The sequence below is a fragment of the Ricinus communis genome, chromosome 4 (assembly GCF_019578655.1).
Source record: "Ricinus communis isolate WT05 ecotype wild-type chromosome 4, ASM1957865v1, whole genome shotgun sequence".
Lineage (NCBI taxonomy): Eukaryota > Viridiplantae > Streptophyta > Magnoliopsida > Malpighiales > Euphorbiaceae > Ricinus > Ricinus communis.
The window spans coordinates 29,543,953-29,571,943 of record NC_063259.1 but is presented as its reverse complement, the minus strand read 5'-3'; the positions used below and the strand labels follow the sequence as shown (position 1 = coordinate 29,571,943).

At 35.1% G+C, this 27,991-nt stretch overlaps 6 protein-coding genes across 7 annotated transcripts; 1 reads left to right on the top strand and 5 right to left on the bottom strand.

Annotated features, from left to right (window-relative positions):
* Positions 1-1,573: 1,573 nt before the first annotated feature.
* Positions 1,574-4,745, bottom strand: LOC8266005 (subtilisin-like protease SBT1.3). Its single transcript, XM_002510838.4, has one exon. The coding sequence runs from the start codon at positions 4,040-4,042 to the stop codon at positions 1,715-1,717; it is 2,328 nt and encodes a 775-aa protein (XP_002510884.1). The 5' UTR covers positions 4,043-4,745; the 3' UTR covers positions 1,574-1,714.
* A 3,097-nt stretch (positions 4,746-7,842) lies between these two features.
* On the bottom strand, positions 7,843-9,458 carry LOC8266006 (3-ketoacyl-CoA synthase 5). The gene has a single exon (XM_002510839.3). The coding sequence runs from the start codon at positions 9,424-9,426 to the stop codon at positions 7,978-7,980; it is 1,449 nt and encodes a 482-aa protein (XP_002510885.3). The 5' UTR covers positions 9,427-9,458; the 3' UTR covers positions 7,843-7,977.
* A 2,918-nt stretch (positions 9,459-12,376) lies between these two features.
* LOC8266007 (3-ketoacyl-CoA synthase 6) lies at positions 12,377-14,296 on the bottom strand. The gene has a single exon (XM_002510840.4). It carries the CDS (start codon positions 13,971-13,973, stop codon positions 12,528-12,530), a length of 1,446 nt encoding a protein of 481 aa, XP_002510886.3. The 5' UTR covers positions 13,974-14,296; the 3' UTR covers positions 12,377-12,527.
* Positions 14,297-16,239: 1,943 nt separating this feature from the next.
* Positions 16,240-18,845, top strand: LOC8266008 (alpha-L-fucosidase 1). Its single transcript, XM_002510841.4, has 3 exons — positions 16,240-17,032; positions 17,190-17,429; positions 18,135-18,845. Exons 1-3 carry the CDS (start codon positions 16,485-16,487, stop codon positions 18,799-18,801), a joined length of 1,455 nt encoding a protein of 484 aa, XP_002510887.1. The 5' UTR covers positions 16,240-16,484; the 3' UTR covers positions 18,802-18,845.
* Positions 18,846-19,372: 527 nt separating this feature from the next.
* LOC8266009 (pentatricopeptide repeat-containing protein At5g66520) lies at positions 19,373-23,411 on the bottom strand. 2 transcript variants are annotated; one of them, XM_015725442.3, is made up of 3 exons: positions 20,793-23,411; positions 20,426-20,578; positions 19,373-19,881 (listed from the first exon to the last, which is right to left on the bottom strand). In XM_015725442.3, the coding sequence occupies exon 1, from the start codon at positions 23,001-23,003 to the stop codon at positions 21,381-21,383; it is 1,623 nt and encodes a 540-aa protein (XP_015580928.1). In that variant the 5' UTR covers positions 23,004-23,411; the 3' UTR covers positions 19,373-19,881; positions 20,426-20,578; positions 20,793-21,380. The 2 variants fall into 2 exon arrangements, with proteins under 2 accessions (XP_015580928.1, XP_015580927.1); XM_015725441.3 differs by having other exon boundaries at positions 20,426-23,411.
* A 151-nt stretch (positions 23,412-23,562) lies between these two features.
* Positions 23,563-27,917, bottom strand: LOC8266010. The gene is made up of 3 exons (XM_015725452.3): positions 26,614-27,917; positions 26,353-26,501; positions 23,563-24,086 (listed from the first exon to the last, which is right to left on the bottom strand). Exons 1-3 carry the CDS (start codon positions 27,565-27,567, stop codon positions 23,834-23,836), a joined length of 1,356 nt encoding a protein of 451 aa, XP_015580938.1. The 5' UTR covers positions 27,568-27,917; the 3' UTR covers positions 23,563-23,833.
* Positions 27,918-27,991: the final 74 nt, after the last annotated feature.

Below are 27,991 nucleotides of genomic sequence, written 5' to 3'. Positions count from 1 at the left end.
CCTAGCTTTTGTTAAAAACAAATTGTACGTGTTATTAAACGGCTTAAGAGTCATTTTGTTCCTTTAATTTTCTAGGAGTGTTCAATTTTTGTTTATATTATTTTGTAATTTCATAATTCTATTTCAAAAATAAATTTGATAATAATTTTGTTTTATATGAAAAAGTAGTATAGGTGATAAAATTATTTTTTAAAAAATTAATTTATTACAAAATTACTCTGAAAAATATATATATATATCTTTAAAGTAATTTTATTATTAATCAAAAATTGAGAAGACTTAGATTTTATAAGATTTAATATAAATTTTTTTAAAGCCCATTTCTTCATAAGGAATAAAACCATAAGGTCATAATTTAAAGAAGAAAGGATTATCTAAAAGTAGAACCAATTTTATTTAACTGAAATTATATATAATAATAATAATAATACCATATTCCATATTGATTAAAAGATTAATTTATACCAACTCTCTCCCTGAGAGTTAGGTTACGATCTAATTTATGGGTCAGTCCATGAGCAATAAAGTGTTAGTAAAAAACAGAGTGGAAATTTGGAGTTATCCTAAGGAAGAATGGTCCTTTTACTTTGAAGGCAGTAGAGCTTTCAAAATTATAGACATATAAAAGAAAAAAAGAAATACAGTAGTGAGATAAACAGATGGCAGTCAGCATATCTAACAAGTCAACACCTGGACTTGGAACCAAACGATGTGCCGTTCGGTGTTGTAGCCTGTTTGGGCATCTATTAACAAGTTTGATTGGAACATTTTCACTTTTCTTTTTCTTTTTCTTTTTCTTTTTGAGGCCCACATTATTTGTCTTTCTACTTTTTTACTTTTTTCTTTTAATGAAAATGAAATCATTTTACTTCAAAGTTTCAATCCCAAAAATGAAGACGAAATACAGGCAGTACCAATTGGGAGAAGAAGCCCCAAGGCCCAAGCCTATAAATCCAGGGTGGAGACAAATGTATGTCTTTCCTGACATGAAAACTAAACAATTTAAGTGCACAAAGTGCAGGCATGAAAACTAGTGTTTCTATATATGAAAGGTAAAAAGAATTTGAAGTTGGCAAATAAATTGAAAAGATAAGAGAAACATAAAATAAGAAATGAAGCCAAGTCAAGTTTGCTTGAAAGAACTAAAAAATTTTATTCTTTTCAGAAAAATTTGAGATTGAAATTTCAGGATACTTGCCCAATTGAGATAAGAGAATTCTTGCCAAATTTCACATATTCCTCTTTCAATTCATTTTCTTCCGGAGATTAGTCCATGATTGAATTTGAAAAGTTTTTGTCAATTATTAAATTTGAAATTATCTAAACTTGGTACATGTATCTAATTATATATCAAATTAAAATATATATATATCAATTATCCAATAAAATATTTATACATTTCATTTCACTCTTTTATTAGTTATAGTGTATACATAAAGCAATTATTCTCCTATTTCCTATTAGTTATAGAGTATACATAAAGCGTCAACTAATATCGATAGATTTTATGTAAAATTAAATCAGTGGGTGTATGCTTGCAAATTCTGTCAAGGTAATTTTTTTAGTTGTGTTCTTATCAGAAGAACTCAGGATATATTACTGCAAGAAAACAGAGAAAAGAAACTACATTGCATATAATGAAAATGATAGAGCCTCCTTGGCTCTTTAAAACAACTCGATTATTGTGGGACAATTTTGAATACTGCGGCACAATTTATATTGGTGTCAGCCATGTAAGAACAATTGGGCTTCTTACTTTGTGAACTCCATCTTTCCATACCAGTCCCCCAAACTCTGGCATTATTTGCCTAGATTTTGCGGTGAAGGTAATCCTGTAAGATAGTTTCTGGTTTTTGGCAGTGAACTTCAGGGTTTTTGGTTCAATTTTGACAGTTGCACCTTTGAATCTAGAGACTACTGCATGATATGTTGAAGTTGGAGGGCCAACATTGGTAACAGTTCTGTGAAGAGTCAAACTTGAAATGGTGTTACTGTCCGTGAACACAGCAGAGATAGCTGGATAATTCAGATCTCCTGGACTTAATAAGGATTTTTGGCAAGTTCTGTTTGCGTACTTGCCAAAAACTCTCAGCTGTGTTATTGATAGCCTTTGTGTGCATAGAAATTCAAAGTAGTCTTGGGCTTCAATATCATAAATTAAACCTGGGTCTAGAGCTTTCAGTGGATTTATGTGCCCTGCACCGTGATCATATGGGCTGGAAGGAGCATCTGTCGAGGCATCTTGCAGTGGCTTTTGGGTGTTATCATGAACATAAGCTGTTGTCATCAGAGCAGATTTTATTGCCGCTGGACTCCATTCTGGGTGCCTAGCCTTGAGCAATGCAGCAATTCCACTGACATGTGGGCATGACATGGAAGTTCCAGACAGTATGTTAAATCTCACCCTCCGATGATCTGTCGGCAAGCTTGAAGGACCTGTTTCACCAGTCCAAGCAGCAATAATGTTCACACCTGGTGCAACAACATCTGGCTTCAGAATCTCAAGACTCAAGAAGTTTGGTCCTCTAGATGAAAATGCTGCCACCACTGGAGATGGTCTGATTCCCACTTTCGTACCAAGAAAAGCTAGAGTTGCAGACGCATTCCGTCTAGTTAAAGCATAATGTTTTATCAATTTCCCTTCTCTCTCGCCCACGGAAACGGCTGGAAATAGGTGACAGTCTGCAACCAGCTCTTCTCCATTTGCTGCTGTATTTGTCAAAATCATGCCTACTGCTCCTGCGTCTTTTGCTACCTGGCCCTTTTGGACTCTTGGACTAATACCACGGTCACATATTACAATCTTTCCAGCAACAATATGTGGATTCAGGGTTCCTTCCAGACACAGAGAACTTGGATCAGGGCTGCTAGAGTTACTACCCATATAAACCAGAGGATATTGCTTGTTTGTCAAAAGAGTCCTCCGTCCTTTGTAGAGTGATACCCCAGTTAACGTTCTCCCAGTCCCCAGATGAACAGTTGCTGGAAAATCTCTGTCCATGGTGCTGGCACCAACTGTGGTGATCCATGGTGAAACATTTGTGAGGCTGGCAGGGTCAGGCCCTCCATTCCCGGCAGAGCATGAAACAAAAATGCCCATCTCCATCGCCCCAAAAGCTGCTATGGACAAACTATCACGATAATAAGATGAAACCCCACCACCCAAAGATATAGAGAGAACATTCACTCCATCAGACACTGCCCTATCAACTGCCGACAGAATATCTGAGCTGAAACACCCACCAGCCCAGCAAACCTTGTAAGCCGCAATTCTTGCGCCGGGGGCCATTCCTCTTGCTGTTCCATATGCATACCCCAATAGATTGGCATCATGCACCGGAGAACCAGCAACTGTGGCTGCCGTATGAGTCCCATGGCCATCTTGATCTCTTGGTGATTTGTATTCATTTTGCTCATTGATTTTCCCAGTAGCAACTTCATATCCTTTGTAAAATACTCTTGCACCGACAATTTTTTTATTACAGTGGTGTTTTCCAAATCCTCGGCCTGTCTCACAGGTTCCTTTCCAATGAGCAGGCACTGTAGTCATGCCTGTGTCATTGAAGCTTGCACTCTCTGGCCAAATACCCGTGTCTAGGACTCCCACTATAACATCATGATCAGCAATTGTTTGAGACCAGACACTTGTGCTGTCTTGTGGTTCTAGTCCAAGGAACATAGGGCTTCTTGTGGTGTGTATCTGATATTTAGTCTCTGGGAATATAGCCACGACACCATCTGCTTCCTCTAGCCTCTTAGCTTCTTCTTCACTCAACTTGGCAGCAACCCCGTGAAAAACAGTCTGATAACTATAAATTATCCTCTCATCGTTGTCTGTATCGGCTTCATGTTCAGATTTAGACAATACTGATTGTACTTTCGAGGAGTACCATTCAAGGTGATTGGAGAAAGATTCTGGTTTTGCATACTTATCCATCTGGATAATGTAGGTCTGTCTGTTCAGAGGGTAGGAGAGGACAACGATGAAGGCTAGATAGCTCGTTACAATGAAAAACAGCCATCTTAGTGGTCCTCCGGACATTCTAGGCTAAGAAAGGAGTTTTAGGAGATTGAAGAGAAGGAAAAGAAGAGGAAGAGCAGAACAGAAGGTTTTGTGGAGATCTTGCTGCTTGAAATATCAGAGAGGATGGAAGGGACAATTACAGTGTCCTGTTTCTCAGGTAATTATGGTGGTTGGTTGTTTCATGAATGCCATGGAGAGAGGAGAGCTGGCTGGTGAAAGAAGTTAGTAATTTGGTTAAGGTCATTTGCAGAACTCTGCTTCTTTTAATTCATTTCTATGTGCTTAATGTCCTCGGCACATTACTTTCAACTGGATCACAGCAAGCTTATGATGGTGTTATTAGTCAAATAAGATTCTGATGATGAAGAGAAAATTTAAGTTTTAGCTTGTAATTAGCAAGCAGAGATAATGAACTTTGTGGGCATCATTTTGGACAGAGTACATGCTTTTATGAAGAATCCTTAAATGCTGTTGGGGTCTTTGTCTTGCAGGATAAAATTGTATCATGTGGTCCCTGAATTCACAGGAAGCACAGCTATGGTATATATATATTTGTTCATAAAAGAGAAAACATATATTTTTTACTTTTTAAAAAATTTGATAGAAGTAAGTTTCTATGTTACTAGCAATGGAAAATTTATAGATTACCATGTCTCTGTAATATTGTCCCTTCGGCAGGTGAAAAGTAGGAGTATTAGAACGAAGCGGTGATTATTGGCAGTATTTGTATAATCTACCCTGTAAATGTACCATGGACAAGCTTGAGCACATGGTTCAGGACTGCCATGTGGGGAAAAAGTTGAAAGTAAACTCTTCGTACACAATAATGAAGTCACTTTCTTTCATATCATAAACTTTCTTTCATATTATCAGGAATTGCTTTCTATTTATATAGAGAAAAATCAAATATTGAAAAGAAAAATAATGATTTTGGCAAAGGTACTGAGTACTTACCAATCCGTGTATCTTTTTTGTTTTGTTTTTTTTTTTTTCCTTTAGCACTCTGATCGGTAAAATTAAATGGTTAAGGAAGTAAGTTTTATAAAATAAATAGAAGAAGAGTTTAGAGTTTGATTCTAATTTAGGAATGATGGATGATAAATGAAAGTTTTTCAACTTGTCTATTTGATATGTTGAGATCCAAAGGGTTATGCAGGTTCTTAAATATTTTGATAAACTCTACTATTAACTGCTACTTCTTTCTTGAACAAAGGTACGAAAATTTGGTTTTCTGAGTTTTTCCTTTAAGTAATTATCTGATGTTCAAAATTCATATAAATAAAAACTAGAATGCATTATAAACTTTGTTTTTCTCTTCTTGTCCTTGGTCTTATTGTTGGGAAATTGAACTTCCATCTCAAGGAGAAATGGTACAACAGTATATGTAATTCTGACAAATGTACAAGATTGACATTTCCGATCAAAAGGATCCTTAATTATATGGCACACTGTTGTGGGTAGTTTTAGGTGCCATAAACATAAACTAGTGGAGTGGTAGAGGACCATGCCAAGAGGTGGCTTTGAAGCAGAAGAAAAATATCAAATCTTGCTGAGAACGGTGGTATACACATGGATTCTTAATTCTTTACTTTTGTAAAGATATTTGTGAACCTTGTATCCCTCAGCTCCAGCTGTGAAGTGGTAGGTGAAAATAGTCATTGTAATTTGTACTGTAATTGGATTTGCGTTTGGGGGATTTCTCATTTTATCTTTGCGAGACTCTCATAAAAATTAGATTTAGCATTTGTTTTACAAAGGGACCAAGCCATGCATGTTTGATTCCGAGTTCAAGTCCCAACGAACTGACACCTACTTACTGAACACAGCAAAAGATGGTGCACCGCTGTCGCAGTTCACCACCACCGTCTCTGTCACCCACTTCTTTATTTTACATGCAGGAGGGTCCTACTCGATTTAGACGAAGTAAAGCCACAAGTTGTAGTATGGGTCAGGACCAGCCTCTCTCTATAATTACTGCTCCTGGCAGTTGGTTCAACACACATTTAATTTTTCCTGCATTGAAAGCTCTCATGACCTTTTCGTTTTGGGTATTCTTAAACGGCGCGAAGGCCTTTAAAGACTACCACCACCTGTCTAGTTGGGCACTCCAGTTGGGGAACTGTGCAGTATTGATCAATTGCTCATAAATCTGGTTTTGTATGGTCAATAAGTTGAGAAAATCCGTAATGTTTCTGAGCTGGTTCGAATAATATTGGAGGTAAATCATGAGAAAATGTTTATGAGATTGGAAGAGATATCATTTATCCCGTGGTTTAGTGCATTTGTTGTGCATTTTTATTTTTTTTTAATATCAAGAAAGGGAATATCTTAGGAAAAAAAGACTGATAGGCACTACAAATAAAAATTTATAAAAAATTTCAAAGTACTTTAAGTGTTTTTTTATTTTTTAATATAAAATAAACAGTTATGTTAAGTTTTTAAATTAAAAAAGATAATTTTTATATTATTTTAAATTTAATGAATGAATATATAAGTAATACTTTTAAAAAATTTAGAAGAAAAAAAAAGTACTGTTAATGTTGTTATATATTATTCGTAATGAAATGGCCACCGTATTGTTTGAGACACACATTCAAAATGAAAAGTGAAAACACGTATTTTATACTTGAAATGTAATGTGTTGCAAAAGTTTGTGAATCTTCCTGGTGTTCATATTCCCGATGACAGTCCAAAGAAAGATAAGGGTTTTTGGTTTGGTCCAAATGGGGAGCAAGACTGAAAGCAGCATGCAGAACGATGAGATATATCTTCATGAAAAGGAGGATGGGTATCATCATTCTGGAATTATTCTAGACAGAAAGGTTTTATAAAATAAAGGCTGAGGCGTGCAAGTATATCTCACCCCAGGAGAATCAGAAAATGTGAAATCTCTTAGAATTTAGCATGCTCTTCTGGATTTTTTAATTTATTTTTTTGGTAAACCCAGTAGTTTAAATTTAACAGAAGAGAATATTAGATGTTAAAAAGAGAAGGTGATCATTTCTGTGCATACGAGCTAACATCCTGTTTGCTATTTACAAGCCTAATAAATATCTAAAAACCACTTTTTTTAAAATACCATATACATACAACAGTTATTAATTAAACAACTTAATGGGGAAAATGGAGATAAGAAATACTTCATACGACATAATTGTAGCTACCGTAAGATTTGTGAAAAGAGAAAGAAAAGGAAAGAGTATGCATATGAGCTGTAATCAAAGGAAAGAGAAAGATAGTCAAACAAACTATAAATTTAAGCTCGAAAGTTTTTGGATCAAAATGGGTCTACAGAAGGAAGCCCTGCTACTTTTAAATCTCACTCATTGAAGACTGAACTGACATCAATGCATTACAAAAATTTTGAGTCGACGGGTAAGTTCTCATCAATGCAATACAAATAATAGCATCGACCTCACTATGTGTTGCTAATTCAGTTTTAAGTGCATACTTAAATTAACTCCGGCAGTTTTAAGCTTAAGTTCCAACTCGGGCGCTTATTTTAGACCGTTCGTTCTTCAGCTTATCATTGCACGTTGCCTCCATTTGCTATTAAAATGAAAGAATCATTCGAGATTATGTTTTTTACTAAGCTTAATAATTAGTTGCTTTAAATTATATCTTATATAATGTTGTTAAAATAATAAGTAAATCTGTAGTGTTGATTTTTAATATAGTTAGAAGTCGAATCTTGCCTCTTATATTACAAGACAAAGACCATTTATAGGCTTGACGCTAATTGAGTATAGGGTAATTTTTATCATGTGTATTATAATGATATTTATTTAATATTTCATACTTTAAAATTAAATAAAATGTAGATATATAATTATTTATTCTAATAAATATATCTCATACATCTGGAGTTCGATGCACAGATATAGATATCCTCCTGGAATAACAATATATTGGTTTCGGCCACATTTTAGTAAATATAACCAAGCATAGCCAGTTTAATCAATGGCCATAACTGGGAACTGATGTGCACAATCAGACCATGGGCCCGTATTAGACTCCCCAATTATAGGCCTTAAACACTCCCAAACAACACTACTGGCTTTAGGCCCACTTCCCATCCCGAGTTGCCAAACCTTGTCGCCTTTCTTCATTCTTTCTTTAGCTTCCAAATAGGCTAGTTCATACCAAAGCGAAGAAGAAGATTGATTACCAAACCTGTGTAGTGTCATAAAAGCAGCTTCCACGTTTCTCTCGCCAAGCTTTAATGCTTTTGCTATCTGTTTGATCACTGGCCTACCTGAAGTTGGCAGGCAAAAATGGTCTATCACAGTCTTGAAATTGGGCACGTATATCTCACCTGACTTGTCAATAAACCTCTTACGAATTATTGAAATGCCATGCCTTACTTTTTCTAAAGGTGGCAAGACTTTTGAACCAAGAATTGTTATGTTCGAACGGAGAGTTTCTCCAGCTACTTGGAGTAAATCCGTTTTGAGTGTAACCCCGAGTTTTCCTTCAGAATCCTCTTCTCGAAAAGCAGAAAGATAAGCCTTGTCTTCAAAAGCTCTTTGGGTTCTAACTGTGCATAAAAGTTTGTATTTTGATGATGTTTCGGCTTCTCTTTTGTTTGTAAGCAAGATTGCTGCACTGCCCATTCTGAAGAGGCAGTTAAGTAGCAACTTGGCTTTTTCATTACCAGAATACCAACCGGTTGATAGGATTTCAGTGCTAAGAACGAGTGCATAAGATTTCTTGTGAATTTTCAGCAGGGTATGAGCCAAGTCAATGCTGATAGCACTTGCACTGCATCCCATGCCAGAGAGATTATAACTCTTGATATCAGCTCTCATGGCGTATTTATTTATAATGATAGATGACAAGGAAGGTGAGGGGCAAAATCCACTACAATTTACTATAAGTATGTCGATGTTATCAGGAGGGACTCTAGTTTTAGAGAGAAGGTCTTCTACAACAGGGAAAAGAACCATTTCTACTTCTTTAATGGATTCTTGATAATCGGTTTTCGGAGGAATGTGATGCAAGGCTGGAGGAAGATAGGTCTCTTCACTTTGCCCTGAAGAAGTGAGGATTTTGGCCATGAAAGCTACACTTTCACAATCAAAGGATTCGATCATGGATGAATGTTCAAGAAACTTAGATGATGGTACTTTGCAGAAGTTGGGTGGCTTGAAACATGAGAAGTCTACAAGGCAAATTGGAGAGGGCTTTAAAATGTAGGTTTTAACAATGACAAAAACCAAAAAACAAGAAAAAGAAAGGAGTAGAAAAATGGGTGTCCACTTTTGCTGTATCATAGGCATAGGAGATTGAAGCCATTGGAGTTCAAAAAGAATCAAAAGATGGTGTTTGTGTAGCAGATTAGAAGGAAAAGAGCAGTTGGTGTGAAGACGAGGACCATGGTTGAGCTGAAGAACAGGTTCCATTGAATAAAGGTTGGAAGACTGTGGCAATAGTGATGTGGTTCTATCATTCTTTTATACTCCTCCCGTCGATTTTTCATGTTATCCCTATACTTTTTTTTTTAAATTAATATTTACAAGTCATTTATTATCATTTTTATTATAAAATTAAGTTGATAAATACAATTTAATAAATTTTTTATTATTTAATATTAATATATAATATTTTAAAAAAAATAACAAGCTAACTATCTAGATACATTTTAATAATTTTTTAATATTTAATATTAATTTAAAATATTTTAAAAAGTAATAACAAACTAATTATTTTTAAATATTTTTAATTTTTAAAATCTTAAAATTTTAGTAATGTAATAATATAAAAATATTTATTAATTAATTTTAGTATTATATACGTTCATATTATAATTGATATTACTATTTTTAGGATTAAAATTTTATTATATAATTAAAAAATTAATTTATTATTAAATGTAATACTAAAAATATAATTTAAGATGTTATTTTTTAAAATTAGTATTATTGTCTAATTAAAGAACTAAGTTATTAGTTAATATATTATCAAAATATAATTAATATACTATCTTTAAAAATAAAATCTGATTAGCAAACTATTTATTAATTAATATAATGTAAAAATATAATTAATAAAATATTTCTTAGGATAGAATTAGTATTATTATCTGATTAGAAAATTATTTATTTTTTTATAAGTTTAAAAAATTATTTATTAGTTAACACAATATTAAAATATAATAAATATACTATTTTTTAGAATTAGAGCTAGTATTTAATTAAGAGTGTAACTTATTAATCAAACAATTAATAGAAAAAACTATAAAATTACATATAAACTTGAATCCTACATGAAAAAAAAAATAGTACACATGTCAAAATAAAAATTTTATGTGTCAAAAATTAAGTATACGTGTCAAAAAAATTTTAAGTCTCAGAAATTAATATATATATAATTATGGAGGTTCAAATAAAAGAGACTTTTTGCATTATAACTCAAAACAATTATTCATAAAAGTGCACTTTCAAAATTAAGATGGTGGAAAGTTTAAATTATCAATTTTTTTGACAATTAGCTATAAAATTAATATTTAAAAAATAACAAATTAAATTTTAAAATGGACAGAAATATATATATATATATATATATATATATATAAACTTATTAGAGTGGGTTGGAAGTAATATATTTAAATCAGTAAGAAAATGAAGAAATTTTTTTTAAACTGATAGATGACTCACACATATTTGTTAATTTTAAATAATTATTTATATGTAATTATTTAATTTTAAAATATAAAATACTTATATATTATTATGGCGCATTGGCAAGAATTGCCTCCAAATGGAATACAAGGAAACTTGTCTGTATTAGCGATGAGCACGGATTTGGCAAGTGAGCCTCAAGTCAAGCATGTACTTGTTGTAGCTAGCAGCAAAACAGGGAAAAACTATTCTTGGTATTGTCAGTCAATTAAATAACTTGCAAAGTAAGAGTCAGGAATTGAAGAAGAAAATGTGAAATTCTGGGATAAAGAGAAAAGGGGGGATGGTCAGATTAGAGATCATAAATTTTGTTAGTTGGGACTTGATGATGGAGGTCGGAGCAGATATTGCAAGTGGGAGTAGAGTCACATCCCTGATTATGAGGCGGTGGTGGGACTGATGCTTTCTGATAGGGAGAGATCATAGAATTCACGATGGACGTCTTGAATACATCTTGAAAAATGGATAACTTACTTAAAGAGTGAGCTTTAGAACTTGGGGACATAACCTGTTTCTTTTACAGAATGTCTGCTTGATAAATAGGAAGTTGCTTTCGAACTTGTTGGCCTTAAATCTTAAAATTCAACCATCCACTGGAACCACACGTTTTTGTGGTTATAGAATGGCAATATGGCTCATGATTCATGAACTACCCACCAATTATAAAAGTCTCGAGTTTTCGATTGCCATATAGAAAGATAAATACTGCTAAAATGCAGTTTGAAGCTAGATTTAGCAATTTTTATGTTCATAAATCAGTATATTACCCAGTTCAAAGCCAAAATAGAAAAAAATCAGTATACTACAGCTTAAGTGCATCGATGACCTAAATATATGTCACTAACTCAGTTTTAAGTAAATATACTTCAGAGCACGAAAATATATGAATCTGAGCTTTAACCTTATATTCCAACCTCTATATGCTTATTCAGATACCTCATTCTTCAGTTTAATACTCCTTGCTTTCTTCAGCTGCTAATTGGAATTTTTTAAATAATCACTGGATATTGTATATATGTCACTAAGGTTAAAGAAGTTCTTTTAAAATAATGTTATAAATAATAATTATCTCTATTATGTGATCATTTTAGAGATTATACATCTAAGAGTTGGAATCCTTCATCTCTTAGGCTCTTCAAATTGTACGAGGCAACGACTCCATCACTAGGTCTAATAAATAATCTCTAATTTTTAACTATACTGAATATTTATATTCTAAAAAATAAAAAAATAAAAAAATATTTTATATTTTAATATTGAATGATGAAATATACAATATTATTTAAAATTAATAAATATAAATGAATCATTTCTTGGTTTAGTTTATAGATAATAATGTACACCTGAACTAATTAAAAAATTTCCAATACAATAATAATAAAACATGTATTTCATGAATAACAATGTTTGTATTAAAAATTAAACTTATATTAAAACTTTCATTATTAACTTACTTAGCATGAATGATATATTTAAGTGTGTATTTAAAAAATTCTATAAATAATTTACTTAAATATGTATGTTGCATGTGAAATAACTTATTACTATATGTATAAATAAAAGTACAAAGCAACACACTAAAATCAAAGTTTAGGGATTTATAAATAAAATTAAAATATGAAATTTAAGAGCCTAGAAATGGATTTTAGCGATATTCTTTTGACAACTTTAATTAGACGAGTTAAGTAAGTGTTTATTGACTTATAGAAATAGAAATACAATGACTTGATGCAACACAAATAAAAATACAAGGGCTTGGGCCGTACAACCATAGCTTATTTAACAAACTTTAAGAGTTCAAGGGGTTGAAATTAGTTTTGCCTTTAAGCAATGGCAACTGGATACTGATTCACACAATCAGCCCATGGGCCCTTCTTGGACTCCCCCACTATGGGCCTTAAACACTCCCAAACAACACTATTGCCTTTAGGCCCACTTCCCAATCCAATCTGCCAAACCTTGTCGCCTTTTTTCACTCTGTCCTTAGCTTCTACGTAGGCCAATTCATACCAAAGCGAAGAAGAAGATTGATTACCAAACCTGTGTAGTGTCATGAAAGCAGCTTCCACTTCTCTCTCGCCAAGCTTTAACCCTTTTGCTATCTCTTTGACCACTGGCCTGCCAGTAGTTGGCAGGCAAAAATGATCTATCACAGTTTTGAAATCGGGCACGTATATCTCCCCTGACTTGTCAATAAACCTCTTACGAATTATTGAAATGCCATACCTTAGTTTTTCTGAGGGTGGCAAAATTTTTGAACCAAGAATTTTTATGTTTGAACGGAGAGTTTCTCCAGCTACTTGGAGTAAATCCCCTTTGAGTGTAACCCCAAGTTTTCCATCAGAATCCTCTTCGCGAAAGGCAGAAATATAAACCTTGTCTTCGAAAGCTCTTTGGGTTCTTACTCTGCAAAATAACTTATATTTTGATGATTCCTTGGCCTCCTTTTTGTTTGTAAGCAAGATTGCTGCACTGCCCATTCTAAAGAAGCAGTTAAGTAGCAACTTGGATTTTTCATTGCCAGAATACCAACCAGTAGATAGGATTTCAGTGCTAAGAACAAGTGCATAAGAGTTCTTGTGAATTTTCAGGAGGTTATGAGCCAAGTCAATGCTGATAGCACCTGCACTGCACCCCATACCAGAGAGGCTGTAACTCTTGATATCAGCTCTCATAGAGTATTTGTTTATAATGATAGATGACAAGGAGGGTGAAGGGCAAAAACCACTACAATTTACTATAAGTATGTCGATGTTATGAGGAGAGACTCTAGTTTTAGAGAGAAGGTCTTCTACAACAGGGAAAAGAACCATTTCTACTTCTTTAATGGATTCTTGATAATCGGTTCTCGGAGGAATGTGATGCAAGGCTGGAGGAAGATAGGTCTGTTCACTTTGCCCTGAAGAAGTGAGGATTTTGGCCATGAAAGCTACAGTGTCATCATTAAAGGACTTGATCATGGACGCATGTCCAAGAAACTTAGAGAAAGGCACTTTGCAGAAGTCGGGTGGTTTGAAGCATGAGAAGTCTACAAGGTAAACCGGAGGGTGCTTTAAAAGGTAGGTCTTTACAAAGAAAAAGAACAGAGAACATGATAAGGAAAGGAGTAGAAGAATGGGTGTCCATTTTTGCAGTATCATAAGTGAAGGAGATTGATGCCATTGAAGTTCAAAAAGAGTTAAAAGATGGTGCGTAGGCAGTAGATTCAAAGGAAAAGAGCAGTTGGTCTGAAAGCGAGGACCATGGTTGAGCTCAAGACGAGGTTCCATTATCGAAATGTGGAAAAATTGTGGCTATTGATGGTCCTACAGTAGTGTTTTATACATGTTAAAATGACACCAAATTAAATACGAGCAGAGTTGTCCGCATCGTAACAGGTAGCTATTATAGAAACTCCAAAATGGGTACGGATACGGTTTCGTGGACTAAAATTTTCCGGAAATCTTCTAACACTTATAGAAACTTTAGCAAATATTTTCTATTATTTTTATATATTTTTTATTTATATTTGAAAATTTTAAGAATTTTTTTATTTAATTTAATTTAATTTTTTATTTTAATATCTTTTAAATTCTTTTCGTATTTATTGAAATAATTTTTATTTTTTTATTATATACCAATTTAGCTAATTATATTAATTGAATTTTCGATAGTGTAATGGAAAATTTAAAGTAATAATTTATTATTTTGATTATTCATAAATAATTATTACTTATTTAAATTTTATTTTAAAATATTAATATGAGTTATAAGCATTTAATTTAAAAGTAATATTATATATGACAATCTAAAACCTGCATTTTAGTGATTTCCAGGTCATCTTCAAGACAACCATGTCCCAGCTACTTGTTGTTGCTAGCAGCAAACACTGAAAAACTATGCTCGGTAGGTCAATCAATTAAATGACAGAAATTGAGAAAGAGCACAGTGAAATCTTTGGATGAAGAGAGATAGATTATTAGATAGAGATCATAAATTTTTCTAGTTGGGAGTTGATGGAGAGCAGATATTGCAAGCTAGATAAGAGTCAGACATCTGGTTATGAGGTGTTGGGATTAATCAAGGGCTTGCGATGCCGTTAGATCATAGAATTTGGGATGGACCAAAACACTCGGAAGCCAATGGCAACATGGATTTATGAAACAATTGGTGGTCATGTTATGTTTTATGTTCTCAAGTTTTAATTTCTCCGTGGATATCCCATCAGTTATAAAACTTCAAAATTCCCATAGACTGCGAGAGAAAAAGAGAAAGCAAGATTACTACTGTTGCATACTCCATTAAATTTAAATATTAGGGTATATAAAGAAAAGCAAGATTGATGAAAGCAATAGCTCCTGAATGAAACTGCACGCAAATCTACTACTCCTTTTGCGAAAGACAGAAACTTCAAGAATGTTTGAAGGAGTGTTTTTTTGGTCGGGAAAATTTTGTTTTCTTGCCACATGTTAGAAACTTCAATTATTTCTAAATGTCCTTATAAAGGAAATCAAGTGCTCTATTGAATGGTATTATCAGCTTGAAGATGTAAAGAAGGGAAGAAAAAGAAAAGAGAGCTAGTTCATGTATTAATTAAAGTAACATGAAAATCATCACCTTACCTAATAGTCTGCCTAGACAGCTGATGTAAAAGAGTATGGCAAATATATATCAGTAAATAACTAGGTACAAGTTATTAAATACATGTAACTAAACATCTCGTACTGCATTTATTTCACTTTGATATCTAATCAATATCTTTAATTTCATGCAACAATTATCTACGATATTAAGGAGATCTCTGACATGCTTTTCAGACTTTGTTTTTTTGTAATATTAGAGAGAACCGCTAACAAGGGAGCAGATTGGTTAGCTAGGAGTGGTTTTAAGGCTAGCTGCCATGGATGCTGGTGTATTCTCCCCCTCCTGAAGTGGATGAAAGTGTTCCGCTCAAACAGAGAAAAAGAAAAAATAATCTAGCAGCTTTGAAAATGTAAAGACAAATAACCTCAGAATTTGTCGCTATCAGTGTATGATCCTGACAGCCAATGAAAGATCAACCCTCTGCATAATTTTATCACCTTATGAGCTCCGCTGTCTCTAATCCATAACCATTGATCAGTTTAATTAATAAAAAACAAAATCCATAACCATTTGCCAATTAGCAACTGCAAGAGGATTTCTGAGATTCTTCGAATTACAAAATGTCCAACTCCGCCAAGCCCAATACCCCAATTCAAACTCATACACCACTTTAACAACTGGCCTAACCCCAGACCTAAAATGGGCTTTCAACAGATTAAAAAAGAAAACGAAAACCTTGCCATGAAGCGAAAGACGTAGGCCAGCCCCACTAGCTTATGTTAATGAGTCCATCCCATGTTACTTGATTCACACATGGACCGGATGCAGAAAAATCCGCCAGAATTGGTTTTCTAATGACTTGGATGACAAAGTGAAGCCACATTTTCATACAATTATTTTGTTTGTTTTCTATTACTTATTCGCGATGAACAAGTACCTACCTGCATAACCCGTGAAACGATGAAAGGAGAAGCAAACAAACAATAAAAGAAGCATAACAAAAAGAGAGAAAAGAGAAGCAAACAAAATTCCAATCAAAACCGTACTCAACTTTCAACCTTTCTACCCATTTGGCCTGGCTTCATCCAAAGAATCTTCACGCCCACTTTTGTCTGGTCCCATATCTCATCTTCACTCTCGCCTCTTTACTTTCATCATTAATACAAGTTCATTACTAATCTCTCTTTACACACACATAACAAAGTTACAATAGCACTATGCCCAAGTTGTGGCATTTTATCTTCATAGTTACGTTATTTCTTCAACGTTCTAAATTTGGCATTTCAAGAAGGGAGCAAGTCCCAACACCACCACTACCAGTCTTACCACTTCCATCATTTTCTCAGTTGAAATGGCAACAAAGGGAGCTTATCATGTTCCTTCACTTTGGAGTCAACACATTCACGGACTCTGAATGGGGTACCGGACATGAGAACCCGGCCATATTCAACCCGGTTGGTCTCAACGCTAACCAATGGGTCAGTGCAGCAGCAGAGGCAGGAATCTCTCTGATGATACTCACTGCAAAACACCATGATGGGTTCTGTTTATGGCCTAGTAAATACACTGACCATTCTGTTGAAAGAAGTCCATGGAAGAATGGCCGTGGAGATGTTGTCCAAGAACTCGTCAGTGCAGCCAAGAATTATGATGGGATTGATGTCGGACTTTATCTATCGCCATGGGATCGACACGACAGAAGATATGGTCATAATTTGCAGTACAATGAGTATTACTTGGCTCAATTGCAAGAACTGCTAACAAAGTAAGTAAACCTCTTTCTTTCTTTGCAAACATTCTTTTTATAATTATTTTCAGACTGGATTTTGAATTTGCAAACTCACACTAGTGAAGATGACTCCAACACGGCTGAGTTGAAGGAACCTTTATTGAATAACGTATAACATTAATGTTGTTGGTAGGTATGGAAGTGTTAGAGAAATATGGTTTGACGGAGCAAAGGGTTCAAATGCACCAAACATGTCATACTATTTCTGGGATTGGTTTGCAATGGTGAAAGAATTGCAGAGTTCAATCAATATATTCTCGGATGCTGGTCCAGATGTCAGATGGGTTGGCAATGAAAATGGATTTGCAGGAAATACTTGTTGGTCCACCATTAATCTGACTTCTCTTTCAATCGGAAATGGAAGTACTGTTGAGTATGTATCTTACACCTACCAATCAAATTTCCTTTTTATCCTTCTTTAATTCTTATAAAAAGGAAGTGCCAGTGCCAGTGCCAGTGCTCTTCCTCTAATCTTTTACCACTCTCTCAAAGCTAAGTGTGAAACAAAAGGAATCAAACTCTACCTTAATATTTTGGTAGAAAGTGAAATGGATTCGTATCGCAGCAGATCAGACGCAGACACTATTAGTGAATTATTGATTTGCTAGCTATTAGTAATCATTGATGATACGACTATTTTCAGTCTATTAGGCTATTTTTCCATTTAGTGTTTGCTTTTAGTAACTAAAAACAATATATTCCCTTAAAGGTCCCCATTCGATTTACCTAAAATTGAACCATTCAAAAGGATATTCTTGCCTTCATTTTTGCAATTTTCAGTTACAGCAATTACTATAAGCCAGCCAAAAGAACATCATCTTCTAAAGAAAAGAGTGCTGTCCACCTCATCTTTCTTTAGTTTTTTTTACTATAAACTCTAAAATGTATATTATTCTCTACACTGTTTGTCTAGAATTAAAGCCCATGCTCTCTTTTTTCAGATGTATGATTAATTTTAGTTCTTGAAAACAAGAAAAGAAGACAGAATATTAGCTGTTTATAAAATTAATGGCGTGGCATGTGACGCTTGAACCCCTCGGCTAACTATATGTTTTCTTTTTTTCTTTCAATAATGCAGTTATCTAAACACAGGTGATCCAAAAGGGACAGATTGGCTACCAGCAGAATGTGATGTTTCAATTAGAAAGGGATGGTTTTGGCATAAATCTCAAACCCCTAAAAAGCTAAGTAAATTACTTGAGATTTACTACAACTCCGTGGGACGGAATTGTGTTCTTTTGCTCAATGTGCCTCCCAATACAACTGGCCTCATATCTTACTCTGACGTCCAAAGATTAAAAGAATTTAGAACCGCAATTGACACTATTTTTGCTACTAATTTGGCAGAGAAATGTTTTCTGAAAGTCAGTAGTCAAAGAGGAGGTAAAGACGGTGGTTTTGGACCAGAAAATTTGTTAGATAGTGATCATTTGTGGACTTATTGGGTTCCACGAAATGAAGAGAAAGAGGGTGGTTGGATTGAGATTAGATGCAGTGGAGGGTTGAGATTTAACGTGATTAGGATTCAAGAAGCTATTGGTCTTGGTCAGAGGATCAAACGGCATGAAATTTATGTTGATGGAAAGAAAGTTGCTAAAGGGACTACTATTGGATACAAGAGGCTACATAGACTTGAAGAAGTTGTTGATGGCCAAAATGTAAATATTAAGTTTTTGGAGTCAAGAGATGTGCCATTGATTTCTTCTATTGGTCTGCATTATGATCCTTATTGGAACCCAGTATAAGCGCTTGATTTTAATAAGAGTGTCCTCTAAATAGCTTCTGATGATTTGAGATCTTATATTCCAACATGTTCTTATGTCCAAAAGGGCAATTGATGTTGATGGGCAAAAAAATGCACAAACAAATGCAATTCGAAGCAAATTTTCTTAGTTGAAACCATCTAAAATTCCTGTCTGAATTCCAAAACAAAAAATTGAGGCGTTATTGGGATTTCATAAAGAATGTTTTTAAGATTGAGATATACCCTTTAAAGACAAAACTGCTTGCTTCCATGGATATAACCCGAAAAATATTCTTTGGTTTGGAAAATATTATTCTCTTTCTCTAAAAATGGAGGAATCCACGCGTTCCATTAAATACAAAGAGAAAATGAACATGGGCATCTAGCTAATCATTCCCTTGTGGACAATACATATGCATCTGAGATCTTTATTCCATAAGGATCAATAACTCACTTATAAAGTTGAAAATATCTCATAGCTTAATCATCTCATAATTTATTGAGTTTTTAACAAACAAATAGAAGGTACATTAATGAATGAAATACTAATAGAACCATCGCCCGGAATCTGGTTTTGATTCCCAATTAATCATTTTGATCTTTGGTATTAAATATTTACTAAATGATGTCTGGCATCAGCCCACACACTAAGACCAGACTGTTTACAGCCTCGGAATCGCATATAAATGTAGTCCTCGATCCATGTGAAGAGCAGACATGGTTCTATATGTAAATTTTGAATCTGAAGAAATAGAGGAGAGTCGCAGCCAAGAATTTTCATTTGCCTTTCTTAGACAAATCCGGGGACCAGACTAATGATTGATAAAAAAAACGCCAAGCGTATCATTAAGATGAATCAAGGAACTCTATTGAATGAATCGAACAAATATATGCCGCTGACTTGAATTGCAGTGAATTTGGAAGACTTCGTGGCTGAAAGACACCATTCTCAAACCACTTTCTGGATATAAATCCTCAACATCATCTCCCCAAATGTGTGCCATTCTTCCAATGGCACCATCTCCTTTTTTCACTCCGAAACCATCAGAGCGAATGTCATCTCTACTGCATTCTTGCCATCCTGCACTAGTGAAAAAACGCAGCTGAGTTGCAAACTAACTGACAGAATCATCACTACAGCTTCAACAAATCCGAAATGAGTTGCAATATAAGCATCATACAAGGCACAGAAAGCCTGTTTAGTGAAATTTGACTGGCTAGCGCTTCTAAACAAAGTATGTGAAATATTTAAAATCATGAAAAGCAGGTATCCACCAGCCTCCCAAAGCCATCAGAAACCAAGTTATATTTGTTGTGCACATGTAGAAGCTTCTGATTGATAAACTGAAGTTATTTCATGGAGTAAACACAAATGTGAAATGCCCAATGGAGTCGAGACCATTTAGCTTTTAAACTTTCCTTTTCTGTTTTTATACATAGTTAAATAGATTTCAAGGATCCATAACATTAATCCTATGAAGAATACTCATCTAATTACATGCTAAGAAACTACCAATATTTAGATACGAAAACATGCAGTTAATTGGATGGCAATGCCAACATATATTAAATTCTTGCATTCCCCAGTATATTATATAATCTGAGGAATTAGTGTTGCACGTTACCGTTGGAACTGCTGGATACAGTCTCAGAGTTTCAGCAAGTGCAGCATGAAGGTACTGCATCTTGTCCAGGGTTCTTCAGTAATTAATTCTGTAAAGTCATGAGCAGAAATTCTAACCCACTTCCAACACTGCTTCTCTTGAAGCAGAGGATGTCTACATAGCAAGTAAAAGAACCGAGTGAGCGTATATGCAGATGTGTTACTGCCAGGTATGATGAAATTTAGAGTTATATTCTCTCAATATTGATCAGTCATCTTATCTGGATCCTTCTCACTCTCCAACAAAAACCTCGACTGCATATCTCCATTCATTCCCTGCTCTATTGCAAATAAAAAGAGCACACCACAAAACCAGTAAATTTACTTACATCGAGTACTTCATTTTTCATCTGATCCCCTCTTGCACTTGATCAATTCATAAATGAAATCATGATTGATTCTGATTTTTTCCTTTAGGGAGGCTTCCAAGCTAACATCAAGTAACATTATAATACTCCACAATAAAACAACACACGCCAGTACACTGTAGCACTTGAATAATCAAAGGTTTTGGTAAATCCGGTTCCAAAGCCATCTAACAGCCTGATAGAGCATTCAGTTCAACCCCAAATCCCACCTTAAATTTCGAGTCTAAGCTTGACTTCATCAGCATATCCTGCAAAATGTCATTTCTAAAAATGGTATATTGTAATTCCAATACCGAATCCCTACTGCATATCTGGAATCAACTTAAAGGACTTCCAATTCCTGACACCCTTTCACACGCTATCTTTTTCTCTCTTATTTCATGGAGAAGAAAAAAGAAAAAATCTTAGACATGCTTCAATTACTATCTCTATGTCAATCTTCAAGATGATACTTTCTGCTTCTCCCAGTTGCATTTGGACCATGCCAATACTTTAGTTGGACCTTCCAGATCACAGACTGTGATCCAATTAGGACTGCCCCAGTCAGCATCAATGTAGATTATTATTGATCTTCATCTCATTACTTAATGCATTCAAGACAGAAATTAATTCCTCCATCACAATATTAGGTGAACCTATTACTGAGAACTCATGAACAATTCCCTTGACTTCAATCATGCTACAGCCAGGGACTTCCTTCTTAATCCCCTGTTCATTCATTGCGGCTCTAATTCTCTTGACATCAGTATATCTACCAGTTTTTGCATATATATCACACAAGTTCACATAGAAAGCATGGTTCAGTGGGTCCAAATCAATTAAATGCTGTGCTACTCTTTCCCCTAGTTGTACATTACCGTGCATTTGGCATCCTCCTAACAAGGCACCCCAAACAAATACATCAGGCTCCATTGGCATATTCCTAATAAGTTGCTCAGCCTCTTCAAACAGTCCAGCCCTACCAAGTATATCAACCATGCATGCATAGTGATGGACTTGTGGGTCAATTGAATAAACGCTTTTCATAGCATTAAAACACCAACGACCTGTCTCTACTAATCCAGAATGAGCACAAGCTGACAATAATCCCACAAAAGTGACAAGGTTAGGCTTCACCCCTCCTGCTTCCATCTCATTGAACATATCAAAAGCCTCCTTACCAAACCCATTAAGCGCAAATACAGAAATCATAGCCGTCCATGCCAAGGTGTCCTTTTCAGACATTTCTCTAAAGACCTCATAAGCTCTTTGAAGACAACCGCATTTACCATACATGTCCACTAATGCAGTCCCAATTACCATATCACACTCTAAGCCACTTCTCCGTAAGTAACTATGCACCCACTTCCCGTGATCAATAGCACCAAGATGCGCACAAGCTGAAAGTACACTAGCAATGGTAATCTTATCCGGTCTGACCTTATTATTGATACCGTCATCGTCTCTTAAACACTGCATTTCATGAAAAAACTCCAACGCCTCCTTTGGCCGGCCACCTTGGACAAACCCTGTAATAATTGAATTCCAAGTAATAACATTCCTATTGATCTTCATTTTACGAAACAAATTCAATGATTGGTCAAGATCTCCACTTCTCAAATACCCAATAATCATTGAATTCCAAGAAACAACATCCCTATTCGACATTTCATCAAACAACTTCCTTGAATTACTCACAAATTCACAAGCCGAATAAAAACTTATCAATGAATTTTGAACAAAGAGGTCACTGTAAAGCCCAAGCTTTATAGCATGTCCATGAATACCTCTGCCCCCGTATATAGCTACATTCCTCGTGCATTCTTTTAATAGAAATGGAAAAGTGAGGCAATCAGGTGAGATGTCATTGCAAAGCATTTGCTTGTATAGTATTAGAGCCTGACACAAACGAGCATCATCATAATCTACGTTGCTTTTAGATGCATAGGCCCTGATCATGATGTTATAGAATGGGAGATTTGGCTTCTTTATGTAATGAAAAATATCTGCGGCGTAGGCAAGAGAGCCAGAATCTGAAAGAGCGGCAAAGAACAGAAGACGGGAAATTAAAAAATAGTGGTCTTTTTGGTCCAAATTCGGAGATGTTAAGATTAGGGCATGGATTTGTTTGAGTTGGTTAATGTTCTTACAATGTTGTATCATGCGCCACATTATGTTCCTCAGTTCAATCATGTGCTTCTTGCAAGGAAAGAGCCGCCGATAATCACTTTCTTTTATCGTTAAAAACCTCTATGTTAACGTGCCATGTCCTACGCAAGACTATTAGATGACCTGGCAATCGGCCCGCGTACAATCTACAAATCCGTGGTTTCTCTTGTCATCAACAACATATAATGGTGTTACTTTGACTGCTGGGATAAATAAAACAGTACATGGAAATAAACCGTCTCTGCTGGAGGAAAAGAAATGCAAAGAGAAAGAAGCAATTGGCACAGAAGAAATATGGGAGTTAGAAAATGAAAAGCTGCAGATATGTAGGTTATAGAAGCCAATGGTGTTGGTTATAATAGAGATCAGAGCACCCTTTTTTTAATCAGTTTGATGTTGTCAAAAACACCTTTAAAGCTGTGTATGTTGTTTCCCAAGGAAAATATCACCACGGCTGCCAAGGCAATTAATTTCTCAGCAATAAGGGGAAAATGCCTGCTATAAATCATCAACAATACACAGCAGCGGCAACAAAATGAGAATGCAGCACCATAGAAACCAAGATCCAGCAGGGAAAGCATAATACTGTAAGGGCGAACGACATTTTATTTACATATCTCTTCTCTAGAAAAAGGAAAAAGATATCTGACCTCACATGAAATGAAACTGCAGGTACAAGGATATATAAGACTCAAATGAAAAGATTATCCAGCCCGGAACCAGTATTACAATGTCTGATGGTGCCAACTAAAAGTGTAAGGTAGAGGAAAATCTAGACAGATAAGGACTTTTCCAACTTTCACACACAGCTCCTGCTTTTAAATGTAATGAGTTGTGATTGGAAACTTGGTGTCCTAAAGAAAAAAGCCTTCTGTCCCTCGTCCAGATATTGTATCCCTGTAAATAGTAAGTGCTTCCTCCATGACTTGAGCTTGAGCCAGCAGTTGAGCTCTCTTCGTTCCAGATGGATGAGTAGAAAGATAATCTTTCAGTGCTGAATCACCAGTAACCTGCCCCAGTTTCTCAAACACTCTAGGTGCAATTCGAGGATCATAACCAGCAGAAGCCATCAACAATAGCCCTATGTAATCTGCCTCAATCTCCATCCTAAGTGAAAATTCATTGAAACATAATAAGCTCTTGTTCGATTGAATTTGAATCCACTATTCTGCATTCAGCTGAATTACTTAAATGCAACTACTCATCAAATGAGGTATTATCAGGGTAGAAAACAGTAAAAACTAAAATATAGTTTTGATAAACATAAACGATTAACAAGCATATAGGGAATTAATAAATAACAGGAAAGTCTCAAATCCAAATGCAAGTATTTCATCTGCATTCCAAAGAGCAAATATTAGGACTTCTCCTTTCAGACTAGGTCTATATGACATTGGAGGAACATCTAGTAAAAGGATCTCTGATCTTATCTTCTATTGGATATGCTACTAAGGTTTCAGGACAATTAAAAATTTGAGCATTGTAATTGACCTATCTTTTAATTTAGCATATTATACAGAAAGTTTAAAGACAATATATGATATAACGTCAGTTCCCAGACCAAGCTGAATAAGCTTAAAGCCTCAAGAAAATAAGATTTGTTGGTTACTCCACCTTGGCATCTTGAGCATTACTATGATACAGACTTAAAAATAGGGTTATGCTGGAAGGAGAAGTTTCATATACCAGAAAAATCTAGTAGATCTAAGAAAATAGATGAACCTCCAAATCAAAGATATCTAGCAAAATGTGAGGATCCTTCCAGCAGCTGATCAAGTATTGGATTGATGTGTTGGCTCTAATTCTGTCAATAGGATTAGTTGTTGTAGATTAATGATTTGTCACTTTTAATGGTGGAGATGTTGCTATGTGTGTTACGTTAGTTGACTGTAACAAACTAATGAGTTGTCAAATTGTGATTGGCCATTGCTATTGTTGGTTATAACAGAAAAAGAAGAGAATATAAATGTAACTGTAACTTGGTTACCAGCATTATGAATAAGAACCTCAAGTCTCTTCTTCTTCCTCGATTCACCCTCCTTCCTCTCTATCTTTCTCTCTTCTTCTTCCTCTCTATCTTATAATTCTTCTGTAATTCTTCCTTAATCAACGGTCACTACCTTAGGTTCTGACACAAAACTGATGTGCAAACCATTAATTGGATCCTTAAAATTTGGCTACATAGATACAGGTACGAGATTCATTGTACAAGATCTGCTAAAGTCAAAGCAATCAGGGTCCTCAGTAGATCCTATGTTTGCAATGTACCCAGTTTTTTGTCATTCTGTCAATTGATTGAAGACTGTTAAATGTACTCTACCAGGATCAACTCTGTTTTAAAGCCTCTACTAATCCTCCTAGGTTTTGATTTTCTGGTACATGACCAAATGTAGAAATCTTTTGATATCCCTCACTAGCCAAGGACAACTAGGTAAGATGTAACAGTCAAAATAAGCATGACGAATTATGATCCATAAATCTCAAAAACTCTAAAAGACAACATAATAAGCACTTATGACCCAAAATAAAACCCTTATATTGGCTATATACAATTCAAACAACAAATACCAGAACAATATGGACAATCGAGCTAATTATGACGCTAGCAGATCAAGTTGGCAACATCTCATTAAAATCACAAAAGGAACAACGCAGTGAAATACTTGGATTTAATGGGACAATTCTGGCTGCCACAAGAGCAGTTACATACAGAGTAACCCCCACAAATTTGTAGCTTACTGTATGCACCATGAAACTAACTATGTAGATGCTGAGTTCATATACCAAAGGAGAATTGAAAAACATAAATTGTAGTGGAAATCATGTTTGTGCTACAAGGTTGAATCCCGGGGATGCTAATATACACCCTATGGAGCACCACAGCATCAAATATTCATATACCTAATCAGAATAGGCGGCTTCTTTGTTCGCATAGGAAGAGCATTTAAGTTTGATCTAATACCAACTTGTGGTAATTGGTTAATAGTTTTAAGCTCATATTACTGCATATGAAACATTACTAGTACCTTAAATACAACACAGAACTCTGCATTTTTTCAGGAATTTCACAGAAGTATGTAATAAAAGGACTCAAGTGTCAGAATCAGTGAGAACAATAAAAATAAAACAGAACTTGCAAATAACCAAACGCAAATTGGCAGAAGTGTCAAGCTGCCGCAATGATGCCACGGGAGAAGACTAGCTTAATAAACAAAAATGCGAAAAATAGAAGAGGTCAATGGAGGTTTTCCTAGGTGGTATGCATTCAATCACAAATATCCCTAGTAGTAATACAGAACAACACCAGAAATTACATTAAAAATGTTAACACAAAAACCAAGAGTTATTTAAGAGAACAAGGCGAAGAACTTACCTCCGGGAGAAAGGAAGTCTCAAGAATAAAGTTGACATTGTGTTGACAACATCAGGCATAACAAACTGATAAAGAATTAGTTGCAAGATGGCAAACCACAAATTCTTGGTGATCCCTTCTGCTACATGTCGAGCCACAGCATGCCCAACCTAGTAATTTTAAAAGGCATGCACCAAAAACTCTTCATCAACCCACATTTTGATTAGCAGTATATAATTATCATGAAGGATTCAGAAACAGGTGTCTACAATGCAAACTTACCTCATGTCCTATAATGGTTGCAATCTCTGCATCAGTTTTAAAGTGATCAAGCAACCCTGTAAACACAATAATTTTCCCACCAGGAAGACATAAGGCATTAACAACAGGATCATTGACAACTAAAACCTCCCAATTCAATCCCTCTAAATGCGAAGTTTCTGCTCTTGATCCTCTCTCTTGACCCTTCTTTCTACTATGTTGAATCCAATTATCATCAAGAACCTCATCTTCTTTATACCACTTTGTCTCAACCTTCTCTTCGTTCTCAGTCAAAGCTCTCAATGTCTCACGTCCAGTTGCCTCATGTTTCATATCATTCTCGGACGAAGCATAACCCATATCACTCCACACCGTCTCTTGCCTTAATCCTCTTTGCAAAGCCTCAATTATGTCTTTTGCAATTAAACGGACTCTTACACTTTCTGGGTGTATAGCAGGCAACATTTTTCCTTTAAATGCCGCCTTCATTTGCTCGAATTGATTCTCTCCAATCTTTTTCTCCATGGATTTAGCCAAAAGTACAAAATGTTTTCTTTTTGTATAAGGTACAGTCTCTAAGTTACCAAAATAGACAGTGATAAAAACACCAGAACCCACCAAAAAAACGATTAATACACTTCTTGGGTTCTGAAACCATCTTCTGGGGCCTCTCGGCTTAAAATGATGAACTTGATATCGATCAACATAGTAAAATCTCTTACCAGAACTGCCAAGAAATGGATTAGAATGTATTTTCTTTGTACCCATTTGGAAACCCAGTCCCAATCTTTGAGAAACGGAAGAATATGGATAAAACCCAGAAAACTTAGATTGATTAGAAGATGAGACTGAAGAAGATCCATTTTGGTAGATTCTTGAAATTGATTCTTGATGAAGTGGAGCTCTATGATTAATCTTTGAAGCGTAGTTTCGAAACGTATCGATCGCGAGCTTAGCTTTCTTGAATCTTTCCATGGCCGGTAATGGGTCTCCTGAGAAACGGTGGGGTATGGTAGAAATCTAATACCAGATAAACATGTAAGAACTTCTAACTAAACTTTTAACAGCTACAAGTTATTAGCTATTTACAGAATCTTGACGGTAGGCTAAACTATGATAGTTCTGTGGTTTTGTCATTAATTTCAGCCATCTATCGATCGAACGTGAATGTGAATGTGAATACTAATGAATGTGAAGCACAAAATGGAAAGGTGATTGATTAACTGAAGGAGAAGAAGCTTCTCCACGCACCTCTGGCGGTGACCGTATAAACGGTGGTTCTTCGATTCCAATAGTTTACCGAGGGCTTCTCTGTGAAAGTAAAAAATTTCATTGTTGTTCGCAAAGATGATTTTGTTTGTTACAATAATTTTTTTTGGCATGCTTACAAATTGCAGCA